Below are 27,668 nucleotides of genomic sequence, written 5' to 3' on the forward strand. Positions count from 1 at the left end.
TCTCCAGGATGGGAGTTGGAGACCCATGTTATAGTCAGTTTACACTGTTTTTATATTCATGGAGAATTGTATGGTGACTGATACTCCACTGGTCATTGTGAGGTAAGCCTGTACCTTTAAGTGCTGTTGAAGGCTTCTTGGAGCCGGTATCGGAGTCAGAGTCCCAGACAGACGTGTCAAGCTTCTGTTTTGGTGGTGTTTTGGGTGCTGGTGCTTTCCTGGGTTTAGGAGCTGCATCCGACAGCTTCTCAGCTGCTGTGAGTAACAGAGTGAGCCAATCAATATCACCAAGACACCATGACTGCGTCTAAAAAGGCAGCCTAGTCCCTATATAGTGCACTACATTCAGCAGCATCAACATTATCAGTATCTTTTTAACCCCCCTTGGTAGTGAGGTTTGCATTAGTGCTCATTCTAGTGGCAGATGGAGTTAGAGTCATAGATCAACCTGTCCTCAGGGAAATTCGTAAGATTTCAGTCCCTCCATTTAGTATATAATATGTTACGTTAAGAATGTAATAGCGGCCATAAAATATCGTAGGAATTGGAGGACGTAATGTATCATACATCTTGGAGGACTTACAGTATTGTGCATCTTGTTGAGACCGGGCTGCTTCTTGTCCTAACGATAAAGGTTAGGAGGATTTCCGTAGAAGGTAATGAGAATTAGGTTATGGTAAGGAAAAGGGCTAGGGGAAGGGGTAGCTAAAATGCCACAGTTGTCCCCGACGCTAGACGGTCGCGGTATACACCCACCCATCCTCCCCGACCAACCTCCCTATCGTTCTGTTTTAATAACCAGACCATTATTTAATATGAAATGTAACATTACATACACTTAGGTTAGAGTCATTAAAACTTGTTTTTCAACCACTCCACAAATTTCTTGTTAACAAACTATAGTTTTGGCAAGTCAGTCAGGACATCTACTTTGTGCATGACAAGTAATTTTTCCAACAATTGTTTACAGACAGATTATTTCCCTTATAATTCACTGTATCACAATTCCAGTGGGTCAGAAGTTTACATACACTAAGTTGACTGTGCCTTTAAACAGCTTGGAAAATTCCAGAAAATGATGTCACGCTTTAGAAGCTTCTGATAGGCTAATTGACATCATTTGAGTCAATTGGAGGTGTGCCTGTGGATGTATTTCAAGGCCTACCTTCAAACTAGGTGCATCTTTGATTGACATCATGGGAAAATCAAAAGAAATCATCCAAGACCTCATAAAAAAATGGTAGACCTCCACAAGTCTGGTTCATCCTTGGGAGCAATTTCCAAATGCCTGAAGGTACCATGTTCATCTGTACAAACAATAGTACGCAAGTATAAACACTATGGGACCACGCAGCCTTCATACCGCTCAGGAAGGTATGACGAGATGAACGTACTTTGTTGTGAAAAGTGCAAATCAATCCCAGAACAACAGCAAAGGACCTTGTGAAGATGCTGGAGGAAACAGGTACAAAAGTATCTATATCCACAGTAAAACGAGTCCTATATCGACATAACCTGAAAGGCCGCTCAGCAAGGAAGAAGCCACTGCTCCAAAACCGGCATAAAAAAGCCAGACTATGGTTTGCAACTGCACATGGGGAGAAAGATGGTACTTTTTAGAAAAATGTCCTCTGGTCTTATGAAACAAAAATAGAACTGTGGGGGTGCTTTGCTGCAGGAGGGACTGGTGCACTTCACAAAATAGATGGCATCATGAGGGAGGAAAATTATGTGGATATATTGAAGCAACATCTCAAGACATCAGTCAGGAAGTTAAAGCTTGGTCGCAAATGGGTCTTCCAAGTGGACAATGACCCCAAGCATACTTCCAAGGTTGTGGCAAAATGGCTTAAGGACAACAAAGTTAAGGTATTGGAGTGGCCATCACAAAGCCCTGACCTCAATCCAATAGAACATTTGTGGGCAGAACTGAAAAAGCGTGTGCGAGCAAGGAGGCCTACAAACCTGACTCAGTTACACCAGCTCTGTCAGGAGGAATGGGCCAAAATTCACCCAACTTATTGTGGGAAGCTTGTGGAAGGCTATCTGAAATGTTTGACTCAAGTTAAACAATTTAAAGGCAATGCTACCAAATACTAATTGAGTGTATGTAAACTTCTGACCCACTGGGAATGTGATGAAAGAAAGAAAATAGGAAATAAATCATTCTCTCCTATTATTCTGACATTTCACATTCTTAAAATGAAGTGGTGATCCTAACTGACCTAAGACAGGGAAATTTTACTAGGATTAAATGTCAGGAATTGTGAAAAACTGAGTTTAAATGTATTTGGCCAAGGTGCATGTAAACTTCCGACTTCAACTGTACACTATCATGCTTAATGGAGGTAGACAAATGTACACTCCAAAGTCTGTTTAATGTGGCCAGGCTGTAGATGGAGATACATTATATTGTTCTGTGTGTTACCTTTCTTAGCTGGGACAGGTTTGTCGAAGGCAGAGCTGCTGGGGAATGAGGAGAAGGCCTTGTCTTCCTCGTCACTGTCCAACTTCAGATCGTCTGGAAGAGAAGAGTAACAGACATTAACCCTCAGATGAACACTGAGACTAGGAGCTTATGTACAGACAAAGTCCTTTTTCATAGACAAACACACAAGACTGGCAATAATGACAAGATGTTAAACATGAAAGAAACACGACAAGGCAAACATGCTGAGCTTGTTGTGTGAACTCACCACTGTCATTGCTCTTTTCAGAGGCTGATTTGGAGGAAGAGAATATACTCTCTGGTTCCTTCTTCTTTGCAGGTGAGACGGTGGTGGTTGCCTGTTTGGGCGGGGGGAAGATATCTTCATCATCCTCGTCGCTGTGGTCGTTGTATCGGTCTTTAGTCTCGGAGGAGGCGGTGAAGTCGTCTTTGCAGGGCCGGACGGGCGAGGACGCAGCATCTTCATCATCCTCCTCCTCCTCTTCCTCTCCTCCATCCTCTTCCTCACTGAAATCAAAGGTGTATTTGGGCTTGGCCGCTGAAGAACAGACAAAGTTCATTATAAGTGTGTGTTGTGTGTTTTTTTGCTGAAGAACCAACGCATTTCGGCATTATTCAGGGGTTTTACACAAATAAGAAGGAACATTTAAACATTCCAAAAATCACAAAAAAGATGCAAACAAAAACATGATGCCATTGGTTAAAACAGTTGAAGAAAGATCAACCAATCGACCATGTGACCAGACCAGGAAAAACTCTGGGCCCAGTTAATCAGTGGTCCCGGTGTTTGGGTTATTCGTCACTGGTTATTTGGACATTTCACGATTTTGTAGGTGTAAGAATCTTTCAAATTTCAGAAGGGGACACTCAGCCCATAACTTGCAGAGAGAGAGGGAGCTACTCGTCCCGGTTCCGCTCCTCGTTCTAGCATCTCTTCATCAAATCAAATTGTATTTGTCACATGCGCCGAATACAACAGGTGTAGAGACCTTATCGTGAAATGCTTACTTACAAGCCCTTAAGCATTTCACTGTAAGGTCTACTACACCTGTTGCATTTGGCGCATGTGACAAATAAAAATGGATCTCTTCTCTTAACATGTATTCACCCAGAACCTAATCGAGCAGCTGGAGAATTATGCAAGACTTTAGCCGGGTCTTTAACCGAGATTAGGGCCTAGTTAACTGATGTGGTCAAGAAAAATGTCTGTCCCTAGTCCTAACAGATACACGAAAATGAAGAAAACCCCCAAAAACAGAGTGAAACAGGGAGCTACTGACTTGCCTAGTTAAATAAAAGTTAAATAAAATAAATAGAAATAAAACTGTCTGAACTTATCCCCCCCAAAAAAACACTTGTTCACGCTTTCCATTTTAAATGGCGTGCCGTAATGAACACAATCCAGGTAAGTGGTTACCTGAGGCTCGTTGTGACTTGGTGTCTCGGGGGATGACTACAGGTTCACTGTCCTCCAGGTCGCTCTCTGATTTGGACTCGTCCTCCGACCAGGGGTTACGCTTCTTCACCTTCCTACCAGACGATCCTTTGGGTGTTGGGGGTTTCCTGGCTCTGGGAGTACCTGGTATAGAGAAAACGGTTTATTCATTCTGATGTTTAATCTTTCATTTAATAGCCATGAAGTCCTGAAACTGTGTCGATGTGTCTTAGTTCATGTGTGATTAAAATAAATAAATGAGTTCGGTGTAGTGGTAGCACTTCTGACTCCCATATACAAATTGCCCCAAGAGGGGGGGGGGGTAAAATCCTTGGGTCCACCAACTTCCTCACTGTGTATCCCTCTGTCTCCCCCTCTCCCCTAATTCATGACTGAACCCATCTCACTAAGATGACAGACACATGAAAGGAGAATGGAACATCTGCTGACCTGGCTCCTTCTTCTCTCGTTTGACCCGGGGGGCCTTGGGCTTGGCTGGGGTTGGGGCTGGTGTATTAGAGGAGGAGTTGAGGGAGTTCTCCCCTGTTCCTCCATCTGATCCCAGTACTCCCATCTCATCATCAAACTCCAGCTTCATCACCAGGTCCGCATCACCCTGAGAGGACAACACACACACAATGATACGTCATGTGTACAGCCTGAAAACACACTGAGACCTGTGCAAACAATGGAGTTTTATTTGGTGATGGAGTTATACAGCTGAACTAAGCTCATAAGGCATTGATAAGTGATATTCTTCAAGAATCAATGGGTATAAATTAACAAATTAAATGAGCAAAATTGTCATAAAATACCACAGACTGGGCCTTTAATAATGAGGCATAATCCATTTTAAAAACAAAATATGTTACCTTCTTCTTCTTGGTCATCTTCTTGGAGGCGTCAGTCTTCATGGCCTGTGTGATGGTGGGTACGACCCTGCGGCCGAACGGCGAGGGTAACGTCTCCTCCAGGTGGAGTTTCTTCACCTTGGGCTTGCCCACCTTGCCCTTCACCAGCTTGGTGCCTTTACCTGCACATATGTCTGCCTGCTCCTGGGCCTCGATTTTCTGTCACACAGACGGGGAGAGAATTTACCCGTCACCTTTTGTAAATCGTGTAAGTCACTTATATTGAGGTGACATCAATGTTGACGGTTTACAATGAAAGGAGATAATAAAAGCCAAACAAAATAAATGACTTTTCTACAAATAGATCTGGCTTTAGTAAGGCCAGGAGAAAGAAACCCTGAAGGTAACCGACCTCCTCAACAAAAGCAGGTATAAATCACAGTGGTCTCTTCTTAAGCAGTGACTCAGAGATGAGTGGCACCACTGCATGTAGAGCTAGTAGCACTCACATCCAGTTCTTCAATGAAGACCGCCAGGTCCTCCTTCCACAGGTCCTCTGGAGACTTCCTCTGCAGCTCATTCAACTCTCCTTTCTGTTGAACAACACACACTCAGTTGATAAAGGATGTGGTGCTAGCAACACCAAGGTTGTGGGTTCATTTCCTACCAGGACCACATACACATACTACAAAAGTACTGATATGCCCTTACTATGCCCCAAGAACAGAACACACACAACCGTTAGAATACCTTGCCTACTTGTGTAATGTTGTGTAATGGTGTGTAATGTTGTGTAATGTTGCTGCATATGAATAGCCTTTTGGGGACGATAAAGATCTATGGAATTGAAGTCCTTGACAGTCAGGTGTCTACACCCTTCCTCTCTGAGTCAGTACCTTGATGTCTCTCTGTCGGAGCAGCTCGTCCACCTTCTCCTTGGACAGGCACCACAGAGGCATGTTGAGGATGTAGTTGAAGTTTGGTCCCGACGACGACCCAGAGTCCACAGAGCTGTCACTGTTGTTACCATCACGATCGTCCTCCTCCAGAGCCTATAGGGAGAGACCAGGAAGACACATAGTCCCAATCAGAATACAGGGTATTGAAGTGTCAAGCAGTCTCAGCCAATCACAGGGCTGAATGGTGGACAGTGGCAGGATGCTAACAGTACCTTTTCCTGTGCCTTGGTCCATGCCGCCACGGGGTCCGACTCAAAGCCTTTCTGCACCAGCATCCTGATCAGTTCCCTCTTCGACTTGTTCTCTGTAGACAGACATTAATATATCAGTATTCTATACCAAATTGCAAACTGAAATAAAGAATCCTTCCCTTAGAGAGAGACATGCAGGTAAAATTCTCACCAATTGTGATCTTTCCTTCGATCTTCTCCAGCACAAATCGTGCCTGATTGGACAGTTTGGAAGCCTCCGCCCCCAGGCTCCCCACTAGCCAATCCTTCCTCAGCTTGTAGTAGTTCAACCGCAGCTCAAAGAACTCCTTGAGAATGTCCTGGACCGAGTCATACCTCTTCAGACAGCCCATGTGGTCAAACAACACCTGAGGGGAGAAACTTCTTCAGATACCTCTCCTTTCCACAATACAAACACTAAAACTGGTTAAAACCATGGAACACTTCAAAATGTTCCTCACTTTAAGATGAAAGATTCATTCCAAAGAATCCCATCATCCCAGACAGATTCCTATAAGAGGAGTCCTCTATATACACACACAAAACAGCACTTCATCCAAACAGGTGTGCATAATGAATCAACAATGTGAGTCAATACAGGTATCAGTTCAACTCAAATACAGAGTAGGGACTCGTATAGGGCACACCGTAGCAAAACGTTTTGCAACGGATAACGAAAATAAGCGTTTATCATTGGACAAGCTCAGGTAGTTTCTCCCTGTTTCAGTCCATGTTCTTAGTGAATAGGAGCCAGATTTGAAGAGGGGTACTAACCATGGAGTTGCAGGTGAGGCTGGACTGTAGCTTGAAGACTTTGTGTAGTCCAGCAGCCTCAGCCTGGGCCAGCTTCTCCTCTGACATGCGGACTACAAACTTGACGGTTTGGTCCGTGTGGTACTCCTTATAGTCATTAATCAGAGCTGGAGTCTTCTCTGTCCCCTGGAGCATGGGCTCTAGCACCGACTCCTTGTAGGCCTGGAGGGAGGGAGGGAGGGAGATAAAGGGAGAAGGAGAGAGAGGGGAGGAGAGAGGAGGGGAGAGAGGGAGGGAGGGGAGGGAGGGAGAGAAATCCATTACAAAAACGAACAAACAATATCACAGCACAGAAACAACATGTCAATATATCCTTCATTCATTTCTGAATTCAGTCAAAGCAACAAGATGACCAGAAGTGCTGGACAGGTGTGATGTATCCTGCAATAGTGTACCTGTGTCCAGGTGCGAACGGGCAGCTCAGTGATCTCAATGGTGTTCTTGTCCAGGACAGAGATCTCTCCACTGACCATGTACTGGTTCTGACCCAACTCATGGATCACTCCTTTAAAGTTCTTATAGCTGGGCAGCTGGGAGAGGAGAGAGGTAGGAATACTCAGTCACCCGTTATTATGATACAGTACATGACCTACTCATTATAGGATTACATCTGATTATAACTGACCAACAGCAGACACAGAAAGTTGGTGGTTTATCCAATTCTACTCAATAATGTGTTTTAGCAAAATGTTTAAATGTATAACGGTATCAATCTACACAAATATCTGGGCTGATATGTTTTCAGCAATAAAACCCTTACAACAGTGCTGCTTGTATGTCCAAGACACATTTCCCCTCTGGGACAATACAGTTGATCTTATCTTATGCAATCAATTAAGTTTCAAACTTCCAAATGTTCACCATGGGCAGAGGGTCCTGCATGTTGAGCATGCGATACAGGTTGTTGACTATCTCTCTGTGGTCGTAGTTGGGGATCTTGCAGGCCCAGCCCGTCCCGATGCCCTCGGCCCCGTTCACCAGCACCAAAGGGAGGATGGGGATGTACCACTCTGGCTCCACCTTCTGGTTGTCATCAAACAGGAACTTCAGCAGGCTGGAGTCCACCGCTGGGAACAACATCTTGGCCAGGGGACTGAGGAAGTCACATTACTTCATAATAAATACATGTTTTAAGCATTTTGAGTGTGATTCATGAAAGGTGATGTATAAACAAAGTTGACATTAAATGTATCATTAACCATTTTTTATTTTTTATCAAACAGGTATTACTGCACTTCAGGATGGCCCATACAAATCATACAAGTAGTAGACATCAAAATTGCTAGCACAATTATGTTTTGACCTTTGACCCTGGGAGGCTTTACCTGAGCATGGTGAAGATGTAACGGGGGCTGGCAGCGTCCTTGCCCCCGTTGATGCGGGTACCAAACTGACCCAGCGGCTGCAGGATGTTCACGTTGTTGCTGCCCACAAAGTTCTGGGCCAAGTTCACAATCGTCATCAACAGGGATTGCTGGATGATCACACACAAACAGAGGCACACGGGTCAAAACAATGTTTTTGTACCCATTATCTGTAAACAGTATTGATTTAAAGTGGAAGATAACTACGTATATTTCCTATAGCTGTGTAAGTATATTTCCAATAGCTGTGTAAGTATATTTCCTATAGCTGTGTAAGTATATTTCCTATAGCTGTGTAAGTATATTTCCTATAGCTGTGTAAGTATATTTCCAATAGCTGTGTAAGTATATTTCCTATAGCTGTGTAAGTATATTTCCAATAGCTGTGTAAGTATATTTCCTATAGCTGTGTAAGTATATTTCCTATAGCTGTGTAAGTATATTTCCAATAGCTGTGTAAGTATATTTCCTATAGCTGTGTAAGTATATTTCCAATAGCTGTGTAAGTATATTTCCTATAGCTGTGTAAGTATATTTCCTATAGCTGTGTAAGTATATTTCCTATAGCTGTGTAAGTATATTTCCAATAGCTGTGTAAGTATATTTCCTATAGCTGTGTAAGTATATTTCCAATAGCTGTGTAAGTATATTTCCTATAGCTGTGTAAGTATATTTCCTATAGCTGTGTAAGTATATTTCCAATAGCTGTGTAAGTATATTTCCTATAGCTGTGTAAGTATATTTCCAATAGCTGTGTAAGTATATTTCCTATAGCTGTGTAAGTATATTTCCTATAGCTGTGTAAGTATATTTCCTATAGCTGTGTAAGTATATTTCCTATAGCTGTGTAAGTATATTTCCTATAGCTGTGTAAGTATATTTCCTATAGCTGTGTAAGTATATTTCCTATAGCTGTGTAAGTATATTTCCTATAGCTGTGTAAGTATATTTCCTATAGCTGTGTAAGTATATTTCCTATAGCTGTGTAAGTATATTTCCTATAGCTGTGTAAGTATATTTCCTATAGCTGTGTAAGTATATTTCCTATAGCTGTGTAAGTATATTTCCTATAGCTGTGTAAGTATATTTCCTATAGCTGTGTAAGTATATTTCCTATAGCTGTGTAAGTATATTTCCTATAGCTGTGTAAGTATATTTCCTATAGCTGTGTAACTATATTTCCTATAGCTGTGTAAGTATATTTCCTATAGCTGTGTAAGTATAGTTCCTATAGCTGTGTAAGTATAGTTCCTATAGCTGTGTAAGTATAGTTCCTATAGCTGTGTAAGTATATTTCCTATAGCTGTGTAAGTATATTTCCTATAGCTGTGTAAGTATATTTCCTATAGCTGTGTAAGTATATTTCCTATAGCTGTGTAAGTATAGTTCCTATAGCTGTGTAAGTATAGTTCCTATAGCTGTGTAAGTATATTTCCTATAGCTGTGTAAGTATATTTCCTATAGCTGTGTAAGTATATTTCCTATAGCTGTGTAAGTATATTTCCTATAGCTGTGTAAGTATAGTTCCTATAGCTGTGTAAGTATATTTCCTATAGCTGTGTAAGTATATTTCCTATAGCTGTGTAAGTATATTTCCTATAGCTGTGTAAGTATATTTCCTATAGCTGTGTAAGTATATTTCCTATAGCTGTGTAAGTATATTTCCTATAGCTGTGTAAGAGTGTAGAACCTCTCCATGATGGTAGGCAGACATCTCTGCCACTGAACCAGCCAGCTGAGCCACCTTCACCTCCCTCTTATCATTCCTCTTCATACAGGTGAAGAGTACCTTTCTCTGACCTGGCTTCAGACCTGCACACAAGATATCATCAAAAGGGGACCACCCCCCCCTCCCAACACACACACACACACACACACGTCTTCAAAAGGGAATCACAAGTGGACCGCAGGAGGAGTGGGTGTTGCAACAAAACAGCTAATGGGGATTGAAATAAACAAATAATTCTACACGCCATCATCAAAAGGAGACCACATCACACACATAAACAAAGCATCCAGAGGACAGTGAAGAATTCTGTTAATGACGAGTTTCCAGGCATTTCAGTTCCCTTAAACTTCAAAAGCCATTTGACAACAAACACAACAAAAGCTAGAAAGACAGAACGTCCAGGGAGATAGCTAGTCTAGTGCATCGCTGCATACCTACCGTCCACTAAGGATGGGATAGATCTCTCGTTGTCAGAGTTGGAGAAGAGGATGAGTTCTTTGTTGATGAAGTCGTTGTAGGAGAGGTGTTTGGCCTGCGTGCCGTACAGGTATTGCTGAGTGGGGATGATAAAAGAGATTCAGGGCTATGATGTTGCTGTTGTCTATCAGCACCACATGGGAGAGCGGTGTCTACTTTGCATCAGCGACCGACAGCAACAGAGTCAATTACAGAACGCTGTTCCGTACAGGTATTGCTGTAGGATGAGAGAGAAATGATCAGCGCTGTGATGGTATCAGTGTCAGACCAGGCTATGATGGGATTCACATGGGGAAAGCAGCTGCTACTTTACATCAGTAATAAACAGTAGAGTCATTTTACTAAACATCAACAACATAACTAGGCTGATTGGCGTGTTTTTGTGGAATATTTCCATTTCCATGCTTAGGATATGTGAGGAACACTGACAGCAGAAATCATCAGATGCTTGTGAATCAAAGGAGCCAGCTAGAAGACTCTAAACAAGCTGTGCTACATCATGGTCCAAGTAACTCCCATGGTGGAGAGATGCCTGTTTGAAAAGACAGATCTAAACAGTCTACGTCCTCTTCCTTTAATCAAACTCCAATATCCAAGTCTCTCACAGGGTGCATCTCAATAGTCTGTTGCTTCCTCTCCACGCCTCCTTTCCTTCATCTGCTCTGATGTGAATGATCTGGACAGTCTCTCACAGTGCAGATGGAACCTAGCACACTCGTGTGCTGAGTAACCACTGTAGAGACCTGAAGATTTACTCTATAGGAGGTATGCAAAACGTGTTATAGTGGCTGTATTTCAGCCTGCTTGAAATGGTGAATGGCACAGATACACATGAAAACATGAAATGACCCCGGGAATCGACAGAATATCACACAGAGATGCACAAATACGATATAACATTAAAAATGGGTGAATCTTTTCTTTAAGGAAGGTGGGCTAACAGTCTTCTGGCATGCAGGAGACCCAGGTTTCAACCCAGTCGGTCAGTCAGTCCCACTCACCTCTGGCAGGCCGTGCATCCTCCTCTGTCTCCTGTCCTCCATGAAGTTGGTGAGCCACTCCTTCCTGTCGTCAGTCTTCTTCTTACTGAACGCCTAGAGACAGGCAGCAATGGATAGATCACTGTCAGTCCCCCCTCCATTTGGTAAGGATTTCCCAAGCAGAGCACAGACAAATAAAAGTCCAAAACCATCTTGTGTGAGTTGATAGAAGGTTGGGTAATACATTTTGTGTGACGGCAAAACTAGCTTGATGAATATATTCGTCTAGCCATTTTTGAATTTAATTCCTAACTTTTCTAGCTATTTTCTGTATATTTAATGAGAAAGTATTGAAAGGGAAACCATGAGAGGGAAAAAGGAGAGAGGGTGGTGTCCATGGTAAACCCACCAGTGTGATGGCAGCATCGTCCTCTGTCCCGGCGTATCTAAACATGATTCGGTGTTTCTCCATGTCTGCAAAGTACTCCTTGGCCTCCTTGCTTGTACTGGTACCCAAACCTGGAACATAAATAAACACTCAAACCTTTTTCACACTATTATGCCAACCCAAACTGTACTGAGCTGGCTCAGATATGTTCAGCATGGTCCAGCAACTATGGTGGACGTATATTCAGGCCAGCAAGAACAGTTTGGCTCGAATTGTCTCGGTAGTGTGAAACAGAATAGCTTGGTTAACGATAATGGTTAGTTTGGAGGATTATCCACATGTGATGAACAAACCTTTGTAGTACTTTATATGCCAGGTTTTAAAGTTGACCGTCTGTTTCTTCCATTCGTCAAACTCTGGAATGCTGTAGAAAGCATGCTCCTGTTTATTCTTGTTCACCTGCAGGAAAGAGTTAAAAGCAGCATTAGAACCATGCTTGCTAGCCTTAAGCCAAGCCAATCTAAACATTGTTTGAAGTCAGTTGCCATAAGCTGCCATCGGCAGTCACGACTGTGTCATGTAGACAGTGTAGATCTGCAAACACTGAAGAGTTCGGGCCAAGGGGAAATGGTAGGGAGAAAATTGGGACCAGCTGTACCAATGTATGAGTCTTACTTTGACGATAGGCGTGATGAACTCCTCCAGGAAGGTGTGTTTGAGCAGGGATGGCCAGTTGTGATGGAAGAAATTGATGAGCAAACCCTTGATATGGGAGCCATCCTGATCCTGTCAGCAGATCATCAACACAAAGAAACATTCTATTAGGATGGATTGTTATGACCCAAGGGTACATCCAAAATGATACCCTATTCCATATATAGTGCACTACTTTTGGAGCACTACACCATACTATAATAGGGAATAGCACCCCATTTCAGATGAACCTTAAGAGCATGGATAATGAATGAAAGATGCTTTACGCTCATAGTTATTACAATTATTGATTATGATGATAATTGCAAGACATGGGTCAATTGTAGACGTCAGGCGTTGGTGGGATTGATTAAGTGTTAGAACCTGATCGGTCATGATCATGATCTTGCCGTAGCGTAGGGATCTCAGAGACTCTGGGTCTTCGTAGCTCTTCTTGTACTGCAGACCCACGATCTTGATGATGTTGTTGATCTCTGCGTTCTCCATGATCTGGTGGGATACAGAAACATGGACGTGTCAGTGTTTCCCCTACCTGACTAAGGCAGGATGGGCCATCTTGGCTCTGGTGGACTCAACCAAAAAGAGTTTGGCTTCAGCTGATCTTAATAAAACTGTTGATAGGAATGGTCCTTGCGCCACCTTTGGGAAACGATCTATGTAAATCCCTTGAGTATTTATTTGTTTACAAGATTATTTATCATTTTTGTGTACGGTCGAGACATTAATCATTTCGATTGTAATCACTCATACACAATCCCAGCCCAATCTAACCACTATCTAGACACTAACCTGACACTAACCTGTTTGTGTGTGGCCTCTCGTACGTTCAGAATTTTTCCTCGTAGTGGGAAGACACCATAGCGATCTCGCCCAATGACACCAAGGCCGGAGACGGCCAGGGACTTGGCCGAGTCTCCCTCAGTCAGGATCAGAGTGCATTCTGACGAGTGTTTACCACCTGGGGGTGAAGACGGAGGTAAGACGCGCAGTTCAGTGTGTGTTTAAACAATTTAGTGTTTCCCCTCATTTTTTATAAAAAAGGGGTGGGCCCAACAACCAAGCTCTGTTCCCCCATCCTAATTTAAAGTCTTCAACTAGTTTCAATATAAATATTGGTAAAAGAGGCCCTCTTGGTAGATGTCTTACCGGCATCGTTGGCGTCGTCCAGCTTGGGGATGCCTTTAATCTTGCTGTACTTCACTGAAGAACACTTCTTGTTGAGTTGTGTCTGGGCCTTGAACTTCACCCAGTTCAGGATACTCTCCACGATACCACAGTTGGTCGCCTGCAGACAAAATAAATAATTGAATATGATATATCATTGTTTAATATTCCAGGTGAACCGAGAACACAAGAAAGGACCTGGAACTGATTTTAGAGATCCTATGATATCAATTCAATGTAAATAACTTGACTTTCTCTGTGAGGAAACAGTGTATGTGAAGAGTGAAGGCCCAACATCACATGTATACATTTAGGAGATAGTGATATTTCATTGTGGTTAAGAACAGCCATTTATTAAGAAGAATCTCCTTACTGCTCTGATGAACTTCTCAGACAGAGGACACTTAGAACCAAAGCTCTTGGTCTGGAGGGTCATGTTCTCCTTGGTCTGGGAGTCAAAGGTCGGGTTCTCGATCAACGCATTCACAAACACCCAGATGTGGTTCTTCACCTGAGTCAGACAAAAGTAAAGCACTATGATTGTAGCAGAACGTTACAATAATTTGCTCTTATCCCAGTTCACTAACAATGGAATTACTAGTAACACTATTGTAGTAACACAGTAATAACACATGAATAAGATGGTAATAAATAACCTGGAAGGGTTTGACTGAGACACCAGCTTTGTTCTTCTTCTTCACCACTTCTATCAGCTTGGCTACGATCTGGTCCACCACGTAATCAATGTGTCTGCCACCCTGAATGACACAAAACAAGCAGAGTAGTACATAAAACATGTCTGATGTGGTTGAAAGTCATACTACAACACGTGAATAGCATCAAAATGAACACACGTCCCAGTATATATACACATACAAAACGCACTTCATTTCTGTCCATTATTCCTAGACTGGTCAAGTGGTAGTTTTCCAAATCAAAGGCTATAGTTCTGGTAATATAAGACTGTTTTAACAACGTAATTCCCTGAGGGGATGTTACCTTGGTGGTGGCGATACTGTTGACGAAGCTGATCTGTTGGAATCCCTTCTCACTCATGGTGAGACAGACCTCCCAGCGCTCGTTGACCGACTCGTTGACCACCTTCAGGGCCACGCCCACCTCGTCCAGCTTGTCCTTCACGTACAGGTCCACATAGCTGCGGAACCCTGTCACCTGGGAGGAGGGAAAGGACAGGTGAGAAGAGCCTAAACTGGGTTTGGATTGTGGCTCCGGTTCTGGAAAGGTTATTAGCAAATGACACTGTATTGAAACAGGTGTAGTGAAATGAGCCGTTTTATTTCATTTCAAAACGTTTCGCCCAGGGTCTTCCAAGACTTGGCACCTTATGTACAGCATGTATTCTGTGTATATGGGACAGCCCATCTTACTATGTGTTGTTAAATGGGGGGGGGACTTACAGGGAGTTTCTTCCCGTTGAGCATGACTTTGACGCCCTTGCAGGACCCAGCGATGTCATAGGCCCTCTTGGTGAGCAGAGCCACGATGTCCTTGTCCAGCTTCTCCATCTTGAACTTGGACAGGTCCGGCTGGAAGGTCACGCACGTGAAGTCGTCCCCGTCAAAGAACTTGATCTTGGGGTCGCTCGTCTTCCCCATGTTGTTCTGCCAAGTCTAGGGAGAGGGAGGAAAAAGGGGGAGAGAGATTGTCATGAAATGTACTACATTCTTCACATGTTAAGGAAACTAGAATGAATCATGAGGTTGTATTGTGAAATTCCATCAAAGAGTTAATAAAAAGCCTTGTGAAACTGATTGAACAAACTAATTTGCTGAGTCATTTCACTGAAAGTGACAATTGTAGGACAAACCACCTGGTTTATGAGAAATTACAGAAATCCCCCAAAACTATGTAGAATCCTACAATACCAACGTAGAATCCTGTGAGACCACACCTGAGAGTGAGAATCAACTCATACTCACCCCCTCACATGTTTACAAGTCACATACTGTACACCTACAAAACATCAAATGGTGCTCAGCTGTTTGAAGAATGCTCTTTTCAAGGTTGACTGAACAACAAATCTCAATCACGCTGTGCTTTCTCGTTGTGTGTACCTGTTTGAAGCTGTGTTTGTACTCCTTGCAGGCGGTTTCCACTGTGAACTTTGTGCTGAAGATGTTGCAGAGTTTAGCACCGTACCCGTTCCTTCCACCTAGGAGGAGAACAGAGGGAAGACGTGCTTTCATCCGTGGAGAGACTGACCTACAGTCATTCACTAACTCCTGTGTAGTGTTACTAAGCACTGCTAGGGGAACTACAAAACTATTCAGCTATTCAGTAGCTAAACATTTCAGGTTAGACGTTCTGTCTAAAGCTTTATCGAAACCATATGAAATGTGATTACATAAAAGGGTCAAAGAATAATGAATAAATGAATTAGATTCTTATTTTCAGAGGGATTTTTTCCCACCTGTGACTTTCTTCTGCTCGTCGTCGTAGTTACTGGAGGTGAGGAGGTGTCCGAAGATGAGAGCGGGAACGTACATCTTCTCATCTTTGTGTTCCACCACGGGGATGCCTTTACCATTGTTCCAGATGGTGATGGTGTTGGACTCACTGAAGGAAGAGAGGAGGAGGATGATGAACTTAGGAATAAACAGGTGGAAGAACTTCACAGGACAGCCAGAATCAGCTGTACTAACCTTTACATTAACATCAAAAATAAAATATTTGTAAATAAAAAAACAAGATTAAGATGTAAAATTATATTTAGTTCAATAAACATAAATCTAGCCAGACCTTTCTGACATGTAAACATCAACATTTTACAATACTGCAACTAATCCCCATTTGCCAAAGCAGTGGATTTAGGGCTGTGATTTTAAACATACTGTAGAGCAACACAGCAAAACTAAATAAGCCCAACGTGTGATGATTTAAGCTCTGGAACGGGGCTCCAAAATTCATATAAAACCATTATAAATTCCAGCCCTTGAGAGCAACAGAGGAGAGGAAAGGAGAAAGCACAGAGAGATATGACAGGGCAGGGTGGTAGAGAGAGATATGACAGGACAGGGTGGAAAAGAGAGACAGGCAGTCAGGCCTGGCCTCACAGGGAGGAGACAGGGAAGCTCTCTGAAGGACACTCTGACGTTCAGCAGTCTGCTGTGTGTGCAGATTGCTGTGGATGTCGTGCCGTAGGTGAACAGCATGTTAAATGAGCTCCCTGAATTGCAGAGCCGACTGTTCATTAAGACCTCTCTCTCCCCAGAACTCTATCAGCCTCCACCACAACCCCCTGCTGCTACCTAACACTGTGCCACAGATCACCGTATGGGTAAATACCCCGCAGAACCGTGCACAACGCTGGCTTTAAAACACACACACACACAGACAGACATCACAGTGGGCAGATCACTTAAACAAAATGGATGCTCCGCATTTTTCAAATACATTCTCCCACAGAAACATCTGCATGCCTTGATAGTGCCTTCAGAAAGTATTCACACCCCTTGACCTTTTCCTCATTTGGTTGTGTTACAGCCTGAATTTAAAATGGATTAAATTGAGATTTTAGTCACCCATAATGTCAAAGTGATATGTTTTTTGTTTTTTTAATTGTACAAATCAATAAAAAAAAGCATTTCTGAAATGTCTTGAGCCAATAAGTATTCAACCCCTTTGTTATGGCAAACCTAAATAAGTTCAGGACTAAAAATGTGCTTAACAAGTCACATAATAAGTTGCCTTGACTCTGTGTATAATAATAGTGTTTAACATGATTTTTGAATGACTACCTCATCTCTGTACCCCACACATACAATTATCTGTAAGGTCCCTCAGTTGCGCAATGAATTTCAAACACAGATTAAACCACAAAGACCAGGGAGGTTTTCCAATGCCTCGCAAAGAAAGGCACCTATTGGTAGAACAAAAAGCAGACATTGAATATCCCTGTGAGCATGGTGAAGTTATTAATTACACTTTGGATGGTGTATCAATACACCCAGTCACGACAAAGCTCCAGGTGTCCTTCCTAACTAAGTTGCCGGAGAGGGAGGAAACTGCTAAGAGATTTCACCATGAGGCCAATAGTGACTTTAAAACAGTTACAGAATTTAATGGCTGTGATAGGAGAAAACTGAGGATGGATCAATCACATTGTACTTAGTTCACAATACTAGCCTCCTAACTGACAAGTGTACAGAAAAAAAATATTCAAAAACATGCATCCTGTTTGCGACAAGGCACTAAAGTAATACTGCAAAAAATGTGGCAAAGCAATTGTCCTGAATACAAACAGTTGTTTGGGGCAAATTCAATACAACACAAGCATAGTGGTGGCTTTCCACCAGACACTGGGAGATAAATTCACCTTTCAGCAGGACAATAACCTAAAACACTGGAATTGCTTACCAAGAATACAGGGAATGTTCCTCAGTGGCAGAGTTACAGTTTTGACTTAAGTATGCTTGAAAATCTATGGCAAGACTTTCAATTTGACAGAGCTTGAACAACCAATTTGACAGAGCTTGAAGAATTTTAAAAGAATAATGTACAATCCAGGTGTGCAAAGCTCTTAGAGGCATACCCAGAAAGAGTCACTGCTGTAATTGCTACCAAAATGCGATTCTAACATGTATTGACTCAGGGGTGTGATGTGAATACTTATGTAAATGAGATATTTCTGTATTCCATTTTCAATAAATGTGCTAAAAACAAATGAAACATGTTTTCACTTTGTCATTATGGAGTATTGTGCGTAGACGGATGACATTTTTTTTCAATTCAGGCTTCAACAAAATGTGGAAGAAGTTAAAGGGTATGAATGTATATTTAGAAGGCTACTTAATGAGCTGAACTACTGGGCTGCAGGCTTATTTTATTGGTCAACCCGAACCATTTCCATGGTAACTAACTCCGTAATTTTATTTTATCAATCACTGAAAAGCCAGTCTAGAGAGACCTACATTCTAACAGCAAAAATGGTATTTGGCTGGGGGAGCCGTTGTTTTCCAATGACGAGAAGCCGCTGCACCTACCAAGACAGCATGCACTGCACAATTTTTAGGGGGGGGGGGTGGAGCTGCTATGCTCAAATGACTTTTCCAACACTGCTACGCAGGACCTCAAGGGGAGCAGACGGCTTTGCCGTCATAGAACAGGCCTGTTAAACAGAACTTATGATAATGACGGATAGATGGCAACTAACTGCCACAGAGGGAAGCTGCTGTGCCAACCTATGCAGCGTGCACAGTAGGGTTTTTAGGCTCAAACTGGACTTGACTAATGATTGACAACTGCTTACTGTGCATGTGTACTTACGGATCAATGGAGATCTTTATGGTCGACATGTTCTTATCCCGCTGTTTGTTGTCGGCTGCGTTGACTGTGGAGTAGAGAAAAACATGTTCAAATGAGAAGTAGACTGCGGGAATTTAATTGTGTTGATAGATTATCGAGAAGATACTGACATTTTTATCAAGAGCTTTAGACACACTTGAGAATCAATAGCCTAAATGTTGCCTGGCCTATAAAATCCAAAACCACATCCTTTCAAGTCTCTCATACTGGAAACATATTGAAAAGTCAAATTGCCTCAGTCAAGTCTCCTGTCGGTTATACGGTTTGGTTGGCCTGTTTCATGTCAAGCTTTTGCTTGGGTTGTAAGGTGACATTATGTGTGGACTGACCCTGTGAGTTATGTCTAGTCAGTAATTATATAGAAGTGGTAGGAACTAGTGAATATTTGAGCAGCGAGGACAGACTGCTGTCATTACTTTATCACCACTATAAAACAACTAAATTAACACTGTGCGGAGCAAAAAACTCTCATCTCATGTCTTCTTCCATTGCATACGACTGATTTCCAGTTGCTTGATCACTCAAGGTAGTGCCTGGTATAAACATATTATTTCAGGACAGGGTATTCATCTGTTCATCAATGCAGAAGCCTGACATTTTGCAATACAACAATTGGTTGTACCCCATATTGAATGTGCCAGTCAGCCAAACACATAACATAGACCAGCAATGGATGCTGCTGCCGCTTGTCTTACTCAGTGTGTAACTGACAACCAATAAAAGATTTCATCAGACGGCTCTTCATTCCAGACAAATGGCTACATGAGTAAGAGCAAGGAGGAGTCCACAGAATACACAGGAACAAGTTATCTCCTCTACACAACAGGTTAAATCTAATACATGTTTCAGATATATTGTTGGACCAGATAAAAGGCTTGTTTTCATCTCTAGTCACTGGGCAGGAGTACAAAAATGATATCATCCTACCTACAACAACAGATTTACTGAATGTACTGTAAGTCTGTCTGGAAAAGAGTCTGCTAAATCAGGGCTTCCACTGTTCATGACACAAACTGTTCATGGCACAAACTGTTCATGGCACAAACTGTTCATGACACAAACTGTTCATGACACAAACTGTTCATGACACAAACTGTTCATGGCACAAACTGTTCATGGCACAAACTGTTGATGGCACAAACTGTTCATGACACAAACTGTTCATGACACAAACTGTTCATGACACAAACTGTTCACACCCCTGTTGGTGGTGGAGAAAATTTTGTAGGTTTAAAGCTTATTTCCTGCAATTCTACACAATTTGTCATGGGGTGCAGAGAAAATGTTGCAGTTTTAAAGCAAATTTTCTTGCAATTCTATACATTTTGCCATGTCTAATATTTGTGTGATTTGAGTGACAAAAAAATACAACAATATCTATGGGCTAAAAACCTAAATAAAAAAATGTTAGCTGACATGGACTAGTTGATCTGGATATTTCTGACAAATTATAAATAGCTCTCGAAGGTATGCAATGACTAACATGACAAGAGGAACTGATGATACACTACCCAATTTACAAATGACACCTTGTGCATTCTACTATTACAACTTGAAAGAGATTAAGTTTAAAGCAGGACGGAGTTCCTTTAAAAAAATATATACACTAACAATATACACGACCGTTGAAAAGTTTGGGGTCACTTAGAAATTCTTGTTTTTTTAAATAAAAAATGTCCATTAAAATAACATGAAATTGATCAGAAATACAGTGTAGACATTGTTAATGTTGTAAATGACTATTGTAGCTGGAAACGGCTGATTTTTTATGGAATATCTACATAGGCGTACAGAGGCCCATTATCAGCAACCATCACTCCTGTGTTCCAATGGCACGTTGTGTTAGCTAATCCAAGTTTATCATTTTAAAAGGCTAATTGATCAAACCTTTTTGCAAATAGCTGAAAACGGTTGTCCTGATTAAAGAAGCAATAAAACTGGCCTTCTTTAGACTAGTTAAAGATCTGGAGCAACAGCATTTGTGGGTTTGATTACAGGCTCAAAATGGGCAGAAACAAAAGGACTTTCTTCTAAAACTCGTCAGTCTATTCTTGTTCTGAGAAATGAAGGCTATTCCATGCGAAAAATTGCCAAGAAACTGAATATGTCGTACTGTGTACTATTCCCTTCACAGAACAGCGCAAACTGGCTCGAACCAGAATAGTAGGAGGAGTGGGAGGCCCCGGTGCACAACTGAGCAAGAGGACAAGTACATTAGATGTCTAGTTTTAGAAACAGGCGCCGCCCAAGTCCTCAACTGGCAGCTTCATTAAATAGTACCCGCAAAACACCAGTCTCAACGTCAACAGTGAAGAGGTGGCTCCGGGATGCTGGCCTTCTAGGCAGAGTTGCAAAGAAAAAGACAGTTTTATTGCTTCTATAATCAGGACAACCGTTTTCAGCTGTGCTAACATAATTGCAAAAGGGTTTTCTAATGATCAATTAGCCTTTTAAAATGATAAACTTGGACTAGCTAACAACGTGCCATTGGAACAAAGGAGTGATGGTTGCTGATAAATGGAGATATTCTATTAAAAATCAGCTGTTTCCAGCTACAATAGTCATTTACAACATTAATGTCTACACTGTATTTCTGATCAATTTGATGTCATTTTAATGGACAAAAAAATTTGCTTTTCTTTCATAAACAAAGACATTTCTAAGTGACCCCAAACTTAGGAATGGTATTGCATTATTACACACACAGTACCAGTCAAAAGTTTGGACACTCCTACTCACTAAAATTGTAGAATAATAGTCAAGATATCAAAACTATGAAATAGCACATATGGAATCATGTAGTAACCAAGAAAAGTGTTCAACAAATCAAAATATATTTTATATTTGAGATTCTTCAAAGTAGCCTTGATGACAGCTTTGCACACTCTTGGCATTCTCTCAAATAGCTTCATAAGTTAGTCACCTGGAATGCATTTCAATTAAAAGGTGTGCCTTCTTAATAGTATATTAGTCAAATTTCTTTCCTTAATGCATTTGAGCCAATCAGTTGTGTTGCAAAAAAGTATGGGTAGTATACAGAAGATAGCCCTATTTGGTATAAGACCAAGTCCATATTGTGGCAAGAACAGTTCAAATAAGCAAAGAGAAACGACAGTCCATCATTACTTTAAGGCATGAAGGTCAGTCAATCCGGAATATTTCAACAACTTTAAAAGTTTCTTCAAGTGCACTTGCAAAAACCATCAAGCGCAATGATGAAACTGGCTCTCATGAGGACTGCCACAGGAAAGGAAGACCCAGAACTACCTCTGCTGCAGAGGATAAGTTCATTAGAGTTACCAGCCTCAGAAATTGCAGCCCAAATAAATGCTTCACAGAGTTCAAGTAACAGACACATCTCAACATCAACTGTTCAGAGGAGACTGTGAGTCAGGCCTTCATGGTCAAATTGCTGCAAAGAAACCACTACTAAATGACACCAATATGAAGATACAAGGACATCCCTGCTGGCCAAACCCTCCCCTAACCCGGACGATGCTGGGCCAATTGTGCGCCGCCCCATGGGTCTCCCGGTCGCGGCCAGTTGCAACAGAGCCTGGACTCGAACCCAGAATCTCTAGTGGCACAGTGCCTTAGACTCCACTGCGCCACTCAGGAGGCAAGAAGAAGAGACTTGCTAGGGCCAAGAAACACGAGCAATGGACATTAGACCGGTGGAAATCTGTCCTTTGGTCTGATGATTCCAAATGTGAGATTTTTTGTTCCAACCGCCGTGTCTTAGTGAGACGCAGAGCAGGTCAGCGGATGACCTCCGCATGTGTAGTTCCCACCGTGAAGCATGGAGCTGGTGGTGTGATGGTGCTTTGCTGGTGACACTGTCTGTGATTTATTTAGAATTCAAGGCACACTTAACCAGCATGGCTACCACAGCATTCTGCAGTGATATGCCATCCCATCTGGTTTGGGGGGACAGCAGTGGAGAAGGAGAAAAGTTAAGTACCTCTGCGTATACATCACAGACAAACTGAAATGGTCCACCCACACAGACAGCGTTGTGAAGAAGGCACAACAGCGCCTCTTCAACTTCAGGAGGCTGAAGAAATTTGGCTTGTCACCTAAAACCCTCACAAACTTTTACAGATGCACAATTGAGAGCATCCTGTCAGGCTGCATCCCCGCCTGCAGCACCCACAAGCACAAGGCTCTTCAGAGGGTGGTGCGGTCTGCACAACGCATCACCGGGGGCAAACTACCTGCCCTCCAGGACACCTACAGCACCCGATGTCACAGGAAGGCCAAAAAGATCATCAAGGACAACAACCACCGGAGCCACTGCCTGTTCATACCGCTATCATCCATAAGGCGAGGTCTGTACAGGTGTATCAAAGCTTGGACCGAAAGACTGAAAAACAGCTTCAATCTTAAGGCCATCAGACTGTTAAGAAAGCAATCACTAACACAGAGAGGCTGCTGCCTACATACAGACTGGAAATCATTGGCCACTTTAATAAATGGATCAATATCAATAGTCACTTTAATAATGTTTACATTTCTTGCATCACACATATATGTATATAATGTATTTTATACCATCTATTGCATCTTGCCTATGCCACTCTGTCATTGCTCATCCATATATTTATATGTATATATTCTTATTCAATTCCTTTACTTAGATTTGTGTGTATTAGGTAGTTGTTGGGAAATTGTTAGATTACATGTTAGATATTGCTGCACTGTCAGAACTAGAAGCATAAGCATTTCGCTACACTCGCATTAACATCTGCTAACCATGTGTATGTGACCAATACAATTTGATTTGATTTTCACTTGGGACTATCATTTGCTTTTCAACAGGACAATGACCCAAAACACACCTCCAGGCTGTGTATTGGCTATTTGACCAAGAAGGAGAGTGAAGGAGTGCTGCATCAGATGACCTGACAACCACAATCACCCGACCTCGACACAATTGAGATGGTTTGGGACAAGTTGGACCGCAGAGTGAAGGGAAAGCAACCAACAAGTGCTCAGCATATGTGGGAACACCAAGACTGTTGGAAAAGAATTCCAGGTGAAGCTGGTTGAGAGAATGCCAAGAGTGTGCAAAGCTGTCATCAAGGTAATTGTGGTTACTTTAAAGAATCTAAAATAGATTTGGATTTGTTTAACACTTTTTTGGTTACTACATTCCATATGTGTTATATCATAGTTGTATTCACTATTATTGTACAATGTAGAAAATAGCAAAAATAAAGAAAAACCCTTGAATGAGTAGGTGTGTCCTAACTTTTGACTGGTACTGTGTGTGTGTGTGTGTGTGTGTGTGTGTGTGTGTGTGTGTGTGTGTGTGTGTGTGTGTGTGTGTGTGTGTGTATATATATATATAAAAAACTGTTTGGGAACCACTGTGCTAAATGACTCAAATGTAAAATGCAGATTGGTCGACTGACATAGCAAAGTACACCTAAAATAAAATCTAACTCAACCAAAAACATTTTAGTCAATTAGCAGACGCTCTTATTCATAGCGACTTACAGGAGCAATTAGGGTTAAGAGCCTTGCTCAAGGGCACAGACAGATTTTTCACAGTCGGCTTGGGGAATCAATCCAGCTGCTTTTTGGTTCACCGTTATTCTACCTTGAGGGAAGTCCCATCAGAGGCCATCACAGTAATAACATATAGCATAATAAAAATGAACTGAGGGCTTTAGCTAGTTCATAATGACCACTTTGTCACCTGTGTATGTTCTGTTTTAAAAGATCCTGATAGACTTACCAAGAATTTCATCAAAGATTTTGTATAATCCAGGGACATAAGTGATTTCTCGTAGATTCATCCCAAGGTCTTCATCGAAAACCCACATTTGCTGAAAGGGGAGAAATAAATATCTTTATTGATTAACCATTCATAATACTTCACTACACATCAACAACAAAGAGCAACACCAGATTTCTCTGTTAGATCTAGGTACAGAACTGGATGTTGTTGTGACTAATGGTGTTTAGAAAATGAGTCTTCTGTAGGCACAAAACAGGAGTGAAACAGGAAGACGTTACCCGCCCCCAAAAATGTTGGAGCACAATTTTGTTTTCTGTTGCACCCTCCTGAACACAAGCTAGACGTCTACAGACATGATGAACCTAACCCACCTGGGTGACCGGTTCCACAGAGCCGATGTAGGTGTCAGGCCTCAGTAGGATGTGCTCCAGCTGGGTCTTCTTCTGGTAAACCCTCTCCACTGACATCTTATCTCCTCCCTTCTTCTTGGCTCCTCCACCTCCTCCCTCCGCCTTGCCCCCATCACCCCTGCCGTTCGCAGCCGCCGCCGCCGCGGCTGCTGCTGCCTCCTCCTCCCTCTTTTTGGCAGCATTCTTCTTATCAAAGAGGGTCTGGTATTAGACACATGTGCACAACTTTGTTAAAAATTACACTAAAGATAAATAATTGAACTCTGTATCTGCAGGCACTAGCAGCTGATTATCAGAGCTGCCCATTAGAAAAGGCACAGCAGTAGCCGTTTTTTCCCCCACTTCTGTTTGGATAGTCCGACTAGTCCAGCGTAGCCTCAAATTTTTCCTTCAATGCTCCTTTACGATATGGTTGGTTGCTCGATTAGTGGGTTGGTTGCAACTTGGAAGGTTTACTTGGTTAGGCTAGTTGCCCAGCACACACGCACACAGAAGACACCATTGTTTAAGGCAGTGGATCTCATTGTTAAATACTTAAGATTGCACCTAAGGAGAGGCCATAAAAGTGACAGCGCCTGAGGAGCAAACTTTATCAAATAAAAATGTAAATATTGCAAGCATGGGAAAATAGAAATCAGGGTTCCCCAACTGGCAGCCTGCGGGAACAATTTGGGCCGCAGGGGATTTTATATCCCACCCCAAGTTCTGAGCAAAAATAACTACTTTAAAATAATATATATTTTCGTAAGTTGTTGGACATAAAAGATTTAAAACACCAGCTCCAAGTATTCCCACGCATAATAGCGGTACTGTATATGTGATCGTATACATATGTTAGTAAGATTTGAAATTATTATGTTTTAGTCAAATATATCTGTTTGGGCTTATTGCGGTCAATTTTTTTGTATACAAATTATTTGTAATTATGTTCCGGCCCCCTGACCATCCGCTCAAGAAAATAAAAACGTCCCGCGGCTGAATCTAGTTGATGATCCCTGATCTAAAGTGTATTTGTGTGGTAAGGTATACAACTGATCCAGAGCCCTTGAGAATGCAATAGGCATATATAAATTGTGCAATAAACACAGTGGTTGAGAATAATGCAGTCCCTGTCACCTGTGGCCCTTGAGACCAGTTTACATTTCTCTACGGGGAGGTATCTGAGCAACAGACCCTCACAATGCTCATCAACCTTTTAGTAACAAACAGTGGACCAAAGAAAGTTCACCCAATATAGTCTATGGTTCACCCCAACTCTCACAGCAAGTCAATCATCTTATCAAGCCAAAGCATCCATTTAACTCACGATAGTCCACCACTCTGGGATAGTTGCTTTGATAAGATGACTACAAAAAAGCAATATTGAGAGAATTAAATACTGTCTGCTAAGAACCTAATCTTGGTTGCTTAAACGATCTGAAAGAATCCTGCATGACCTCGAGAAGGCATCCCTGCCTGCATCTCACGGAGGATGTGAAGACTCCAGGCATTAACTCATGAAGCAGGGTGTAAAACTTGTTTTGATTCAACTAATTTATTATATTGAATGTAGGCTCCCTATTATGTGTGTCCATGTGTTAAAAAATGCCTTGGCTGAGAGGGTAGGCTACCGGCAGTGGTGTAGGCCTAGTGGAGGGTAAACGCCTTGTACCCACCTTTTTCCGAAAAAATGTATTAAAATGATAGGGAGCGTTACTTTTTTCACTGACTTTCTTTGGACTTTATATGCCAGCTGGCAACCAACTTTAAGGTGCATTACCACTACCAACTGGACTGGAGTGTGGACGTCAGTTAATCTTTCATCACCCACGTGGGTATATACTCCTAAAAACCAATGAGGAGATGGGAGAGGCAGGACTTGCAGCTCGTCAAGCGTCACAAATAGAACCAAGTTGTATTTTAGCGCCTGGCTACGCAGACGCTCGCGAGCAGTGTGGGTGCAATGATTGTATAACATGCACGTGTACATTTATTTTGGAACGTGAGCGGTGTGGTCAGCATGTAACACACAAAATAGACTGACTGGAAAGGTGATTTCCCACAAAGTCCTGCCATAAGAGCGAAGATGCTAATATTTATGTAATCTCTAGACAGTTGTGTTCTGTGAGTGTCACTGAGTAGGCTGATTCCCCATTTCATGGGTACAACATCAATAGGTTAGGCTGTACAGTGCATGCGGGTATGCCCCCAATGCAATTCTAAAGTCAACCAAAAACATTTGTCAAATTAACTTTGTCTTTTGTTTAATTTCTAGACCAAATACGGCATGATTCCACTATTTGCATCCGTTTGAATCACTTTCAATGGTGGACTTTTATTTTGAAGACGAACTGCAAATTCCACTATTGTGGCTAAATCCTTATGTGACTAGCTTCGCACAGGTCCCAAATTGTGCGGCTGTATTTACGGGCTGGAAGCTGCTATAGCTAGCTGGCCAAATGTCGTGCAAATACATTTAAGGAATATGTAAGCATATTTTTTAATATAGATTAGGCTACCTACGAATACCTGTATTTTGAGACACATTTAAGATTCTACATTCAAACGGCGTGCATGCAAAATATGCAAACTGACTATCAATCACACTTGACGTGTATTGCAACAAAGAACTTTTTGGGGCATTGCCATTGGCCAAGT

General features: G+C 42.0%; 1 protein-coding gene across 5 annotated transcripts in view; it reads right to left on the minus strand.

Annotated features, from left to right (window-relative positions):
- The window catches only part of LOC115173783 (DNA topoisomerase 2-beta), a 30,172-nt gene that overhangs the window by 1,315 nt on the left and 1,189 nt on the right, over positions 1 to 27,668 (minus strand). For 2 of the 5 annotated variants that reach the window (XR_003871664.1, XM_029732176.1), the window contains exons 2-34: positions 24,993 to 25,232; positions 24,619 to 24,709; positions 18,840 to 18,903; positions 15,985 to 16,130; positions 15,629 to 15,726; positions 14,972 to 15,184; positions 14,553 to 14,726; positions 14,210 to 14,311; positions 13,927 to 14,064; positions 13,536 to 13,674; positions 13,190 to 13,347; positions 12,753 to 12,878; positions 12,351 to 12,461; positions 12,029 to 12,134; positions 11,697 to 11,806; positions 11,309 to 11,401; positions 10,269 to 10,383; positions 9,792 to 9,913; positions 8,063 to 8,211; positions 7,599 to 7,830; positions 7,133 to 7,267; positions 6,699 to 6,899; positions 6,097 to 6,292; positions 5,907 to 5,998; positions 5,632 to 5,787; positions 5,245 to 5,328; positions 4,757 to 4,954; positions 4,335 to 4,500; positions 3,867 to 4,028; positions 2,697 to 2,987; positions 2,429 to 2,521; positions 584 to 622; positions 115 to 255 (exon numbers count right to left, since the gene is read on the minus strand). Coding sequence is in view for 4 of the 5 variants with exons in the window: in XM_029732176.1 (XP_029588036.1) it covers positions 115 to 255; positions 584 to 622; positions 2,429 to 2,521; positions 2,697 to 2,987; positions 3,867 to 4,028; positions 4,335 to 4,500; positions 4,757 to 4,954; positions 5,245 to 5,328; positions 5,632 to 5,787; positions 5,907 to 5,998; positions 6,097 to 6,292; positions 6,699 to 6,899; positions 7,133 to 7,267; positions 7,599 to 7,830; positions 8,063 to 8,211; positions 9,792 to 9,913; positions 10,269 to 10,383; positions 11,309 to 11,401; positions 11,697 to 11,806; positions 12,029 to 12,134; positions 12,351 to 12,461; positions 12,753 to 12,878; positions 13,190 to 13,347; positions 13,536 to 13,674; positions 13,927 to 14,064; positions 14,210 to 14,311; positions 14,553 to 14,726; positions 14,972 to 15,184; positions 15,629 to 15,726; positions 15,985 to 16,130; positions 18,840 to 18,903; positions 24,619 to 24,709; positions 24,993 to 25,232 (4,681 nt within the window). In the remaining variant the exon portion in view is untranslated. The remainder of the gene's footprint in view (positions 1 to 114; positions 256 to 583; positions 623 to 2,428; positions 2,522 to 2,696; positions 2,988 to 3,866; positions 4,029 to 4,334; positions 4,501 to 4,756; positions 4,955 to 5,244; positions 5,329 to 5,631; positions 5,788 to 5,906; positions 5,999 to 6,096; positions 6,293 to 6,698; positions 6,900 to 7,132; positions 7,268 to 7,598; positions 7,831 to 8,062; positions 8,212 to 9,791; positions 9,914 to 10,268; positions 10,384 to 11,308; positions 11,402 to 11,696; positions 11,807 to 12,028; positions 12,135 to 12,350; positions 12,462 to 12,752; positions 12,879 to 13,189; positions 13,348 to 13,535; positions 13,675 to 13,926; positions 14,065 to 14,209; positions 14,312 to 14,552; positions 14,727 to 14,971; positions 15,185 to 15,628; positions 15,727 to 15,984; positions 16,131 to 18,839; positions 18,904 to 24,618; positions 24,710 to 24,992; positions 25,233 to 27,668) is intronic. The other 3 variants (XM_029732178.1, XM_029732177.1, XM_029732179.1) reach the window with 3 other exon arrangements.

This window comes from Salmo trutta, chromosome 34, assembly GCF_901001165.1.
Source record: "Salmo trutta chromosome 34, fSalTru1.1, whole genome shotgun sequence".
NCBI classification, from domain to species: Eukaryota; Metazoa; Chordata; class Actinopteri; order Salmoniformes; family Salmonidae; genus Salmo; species Salmo trutta.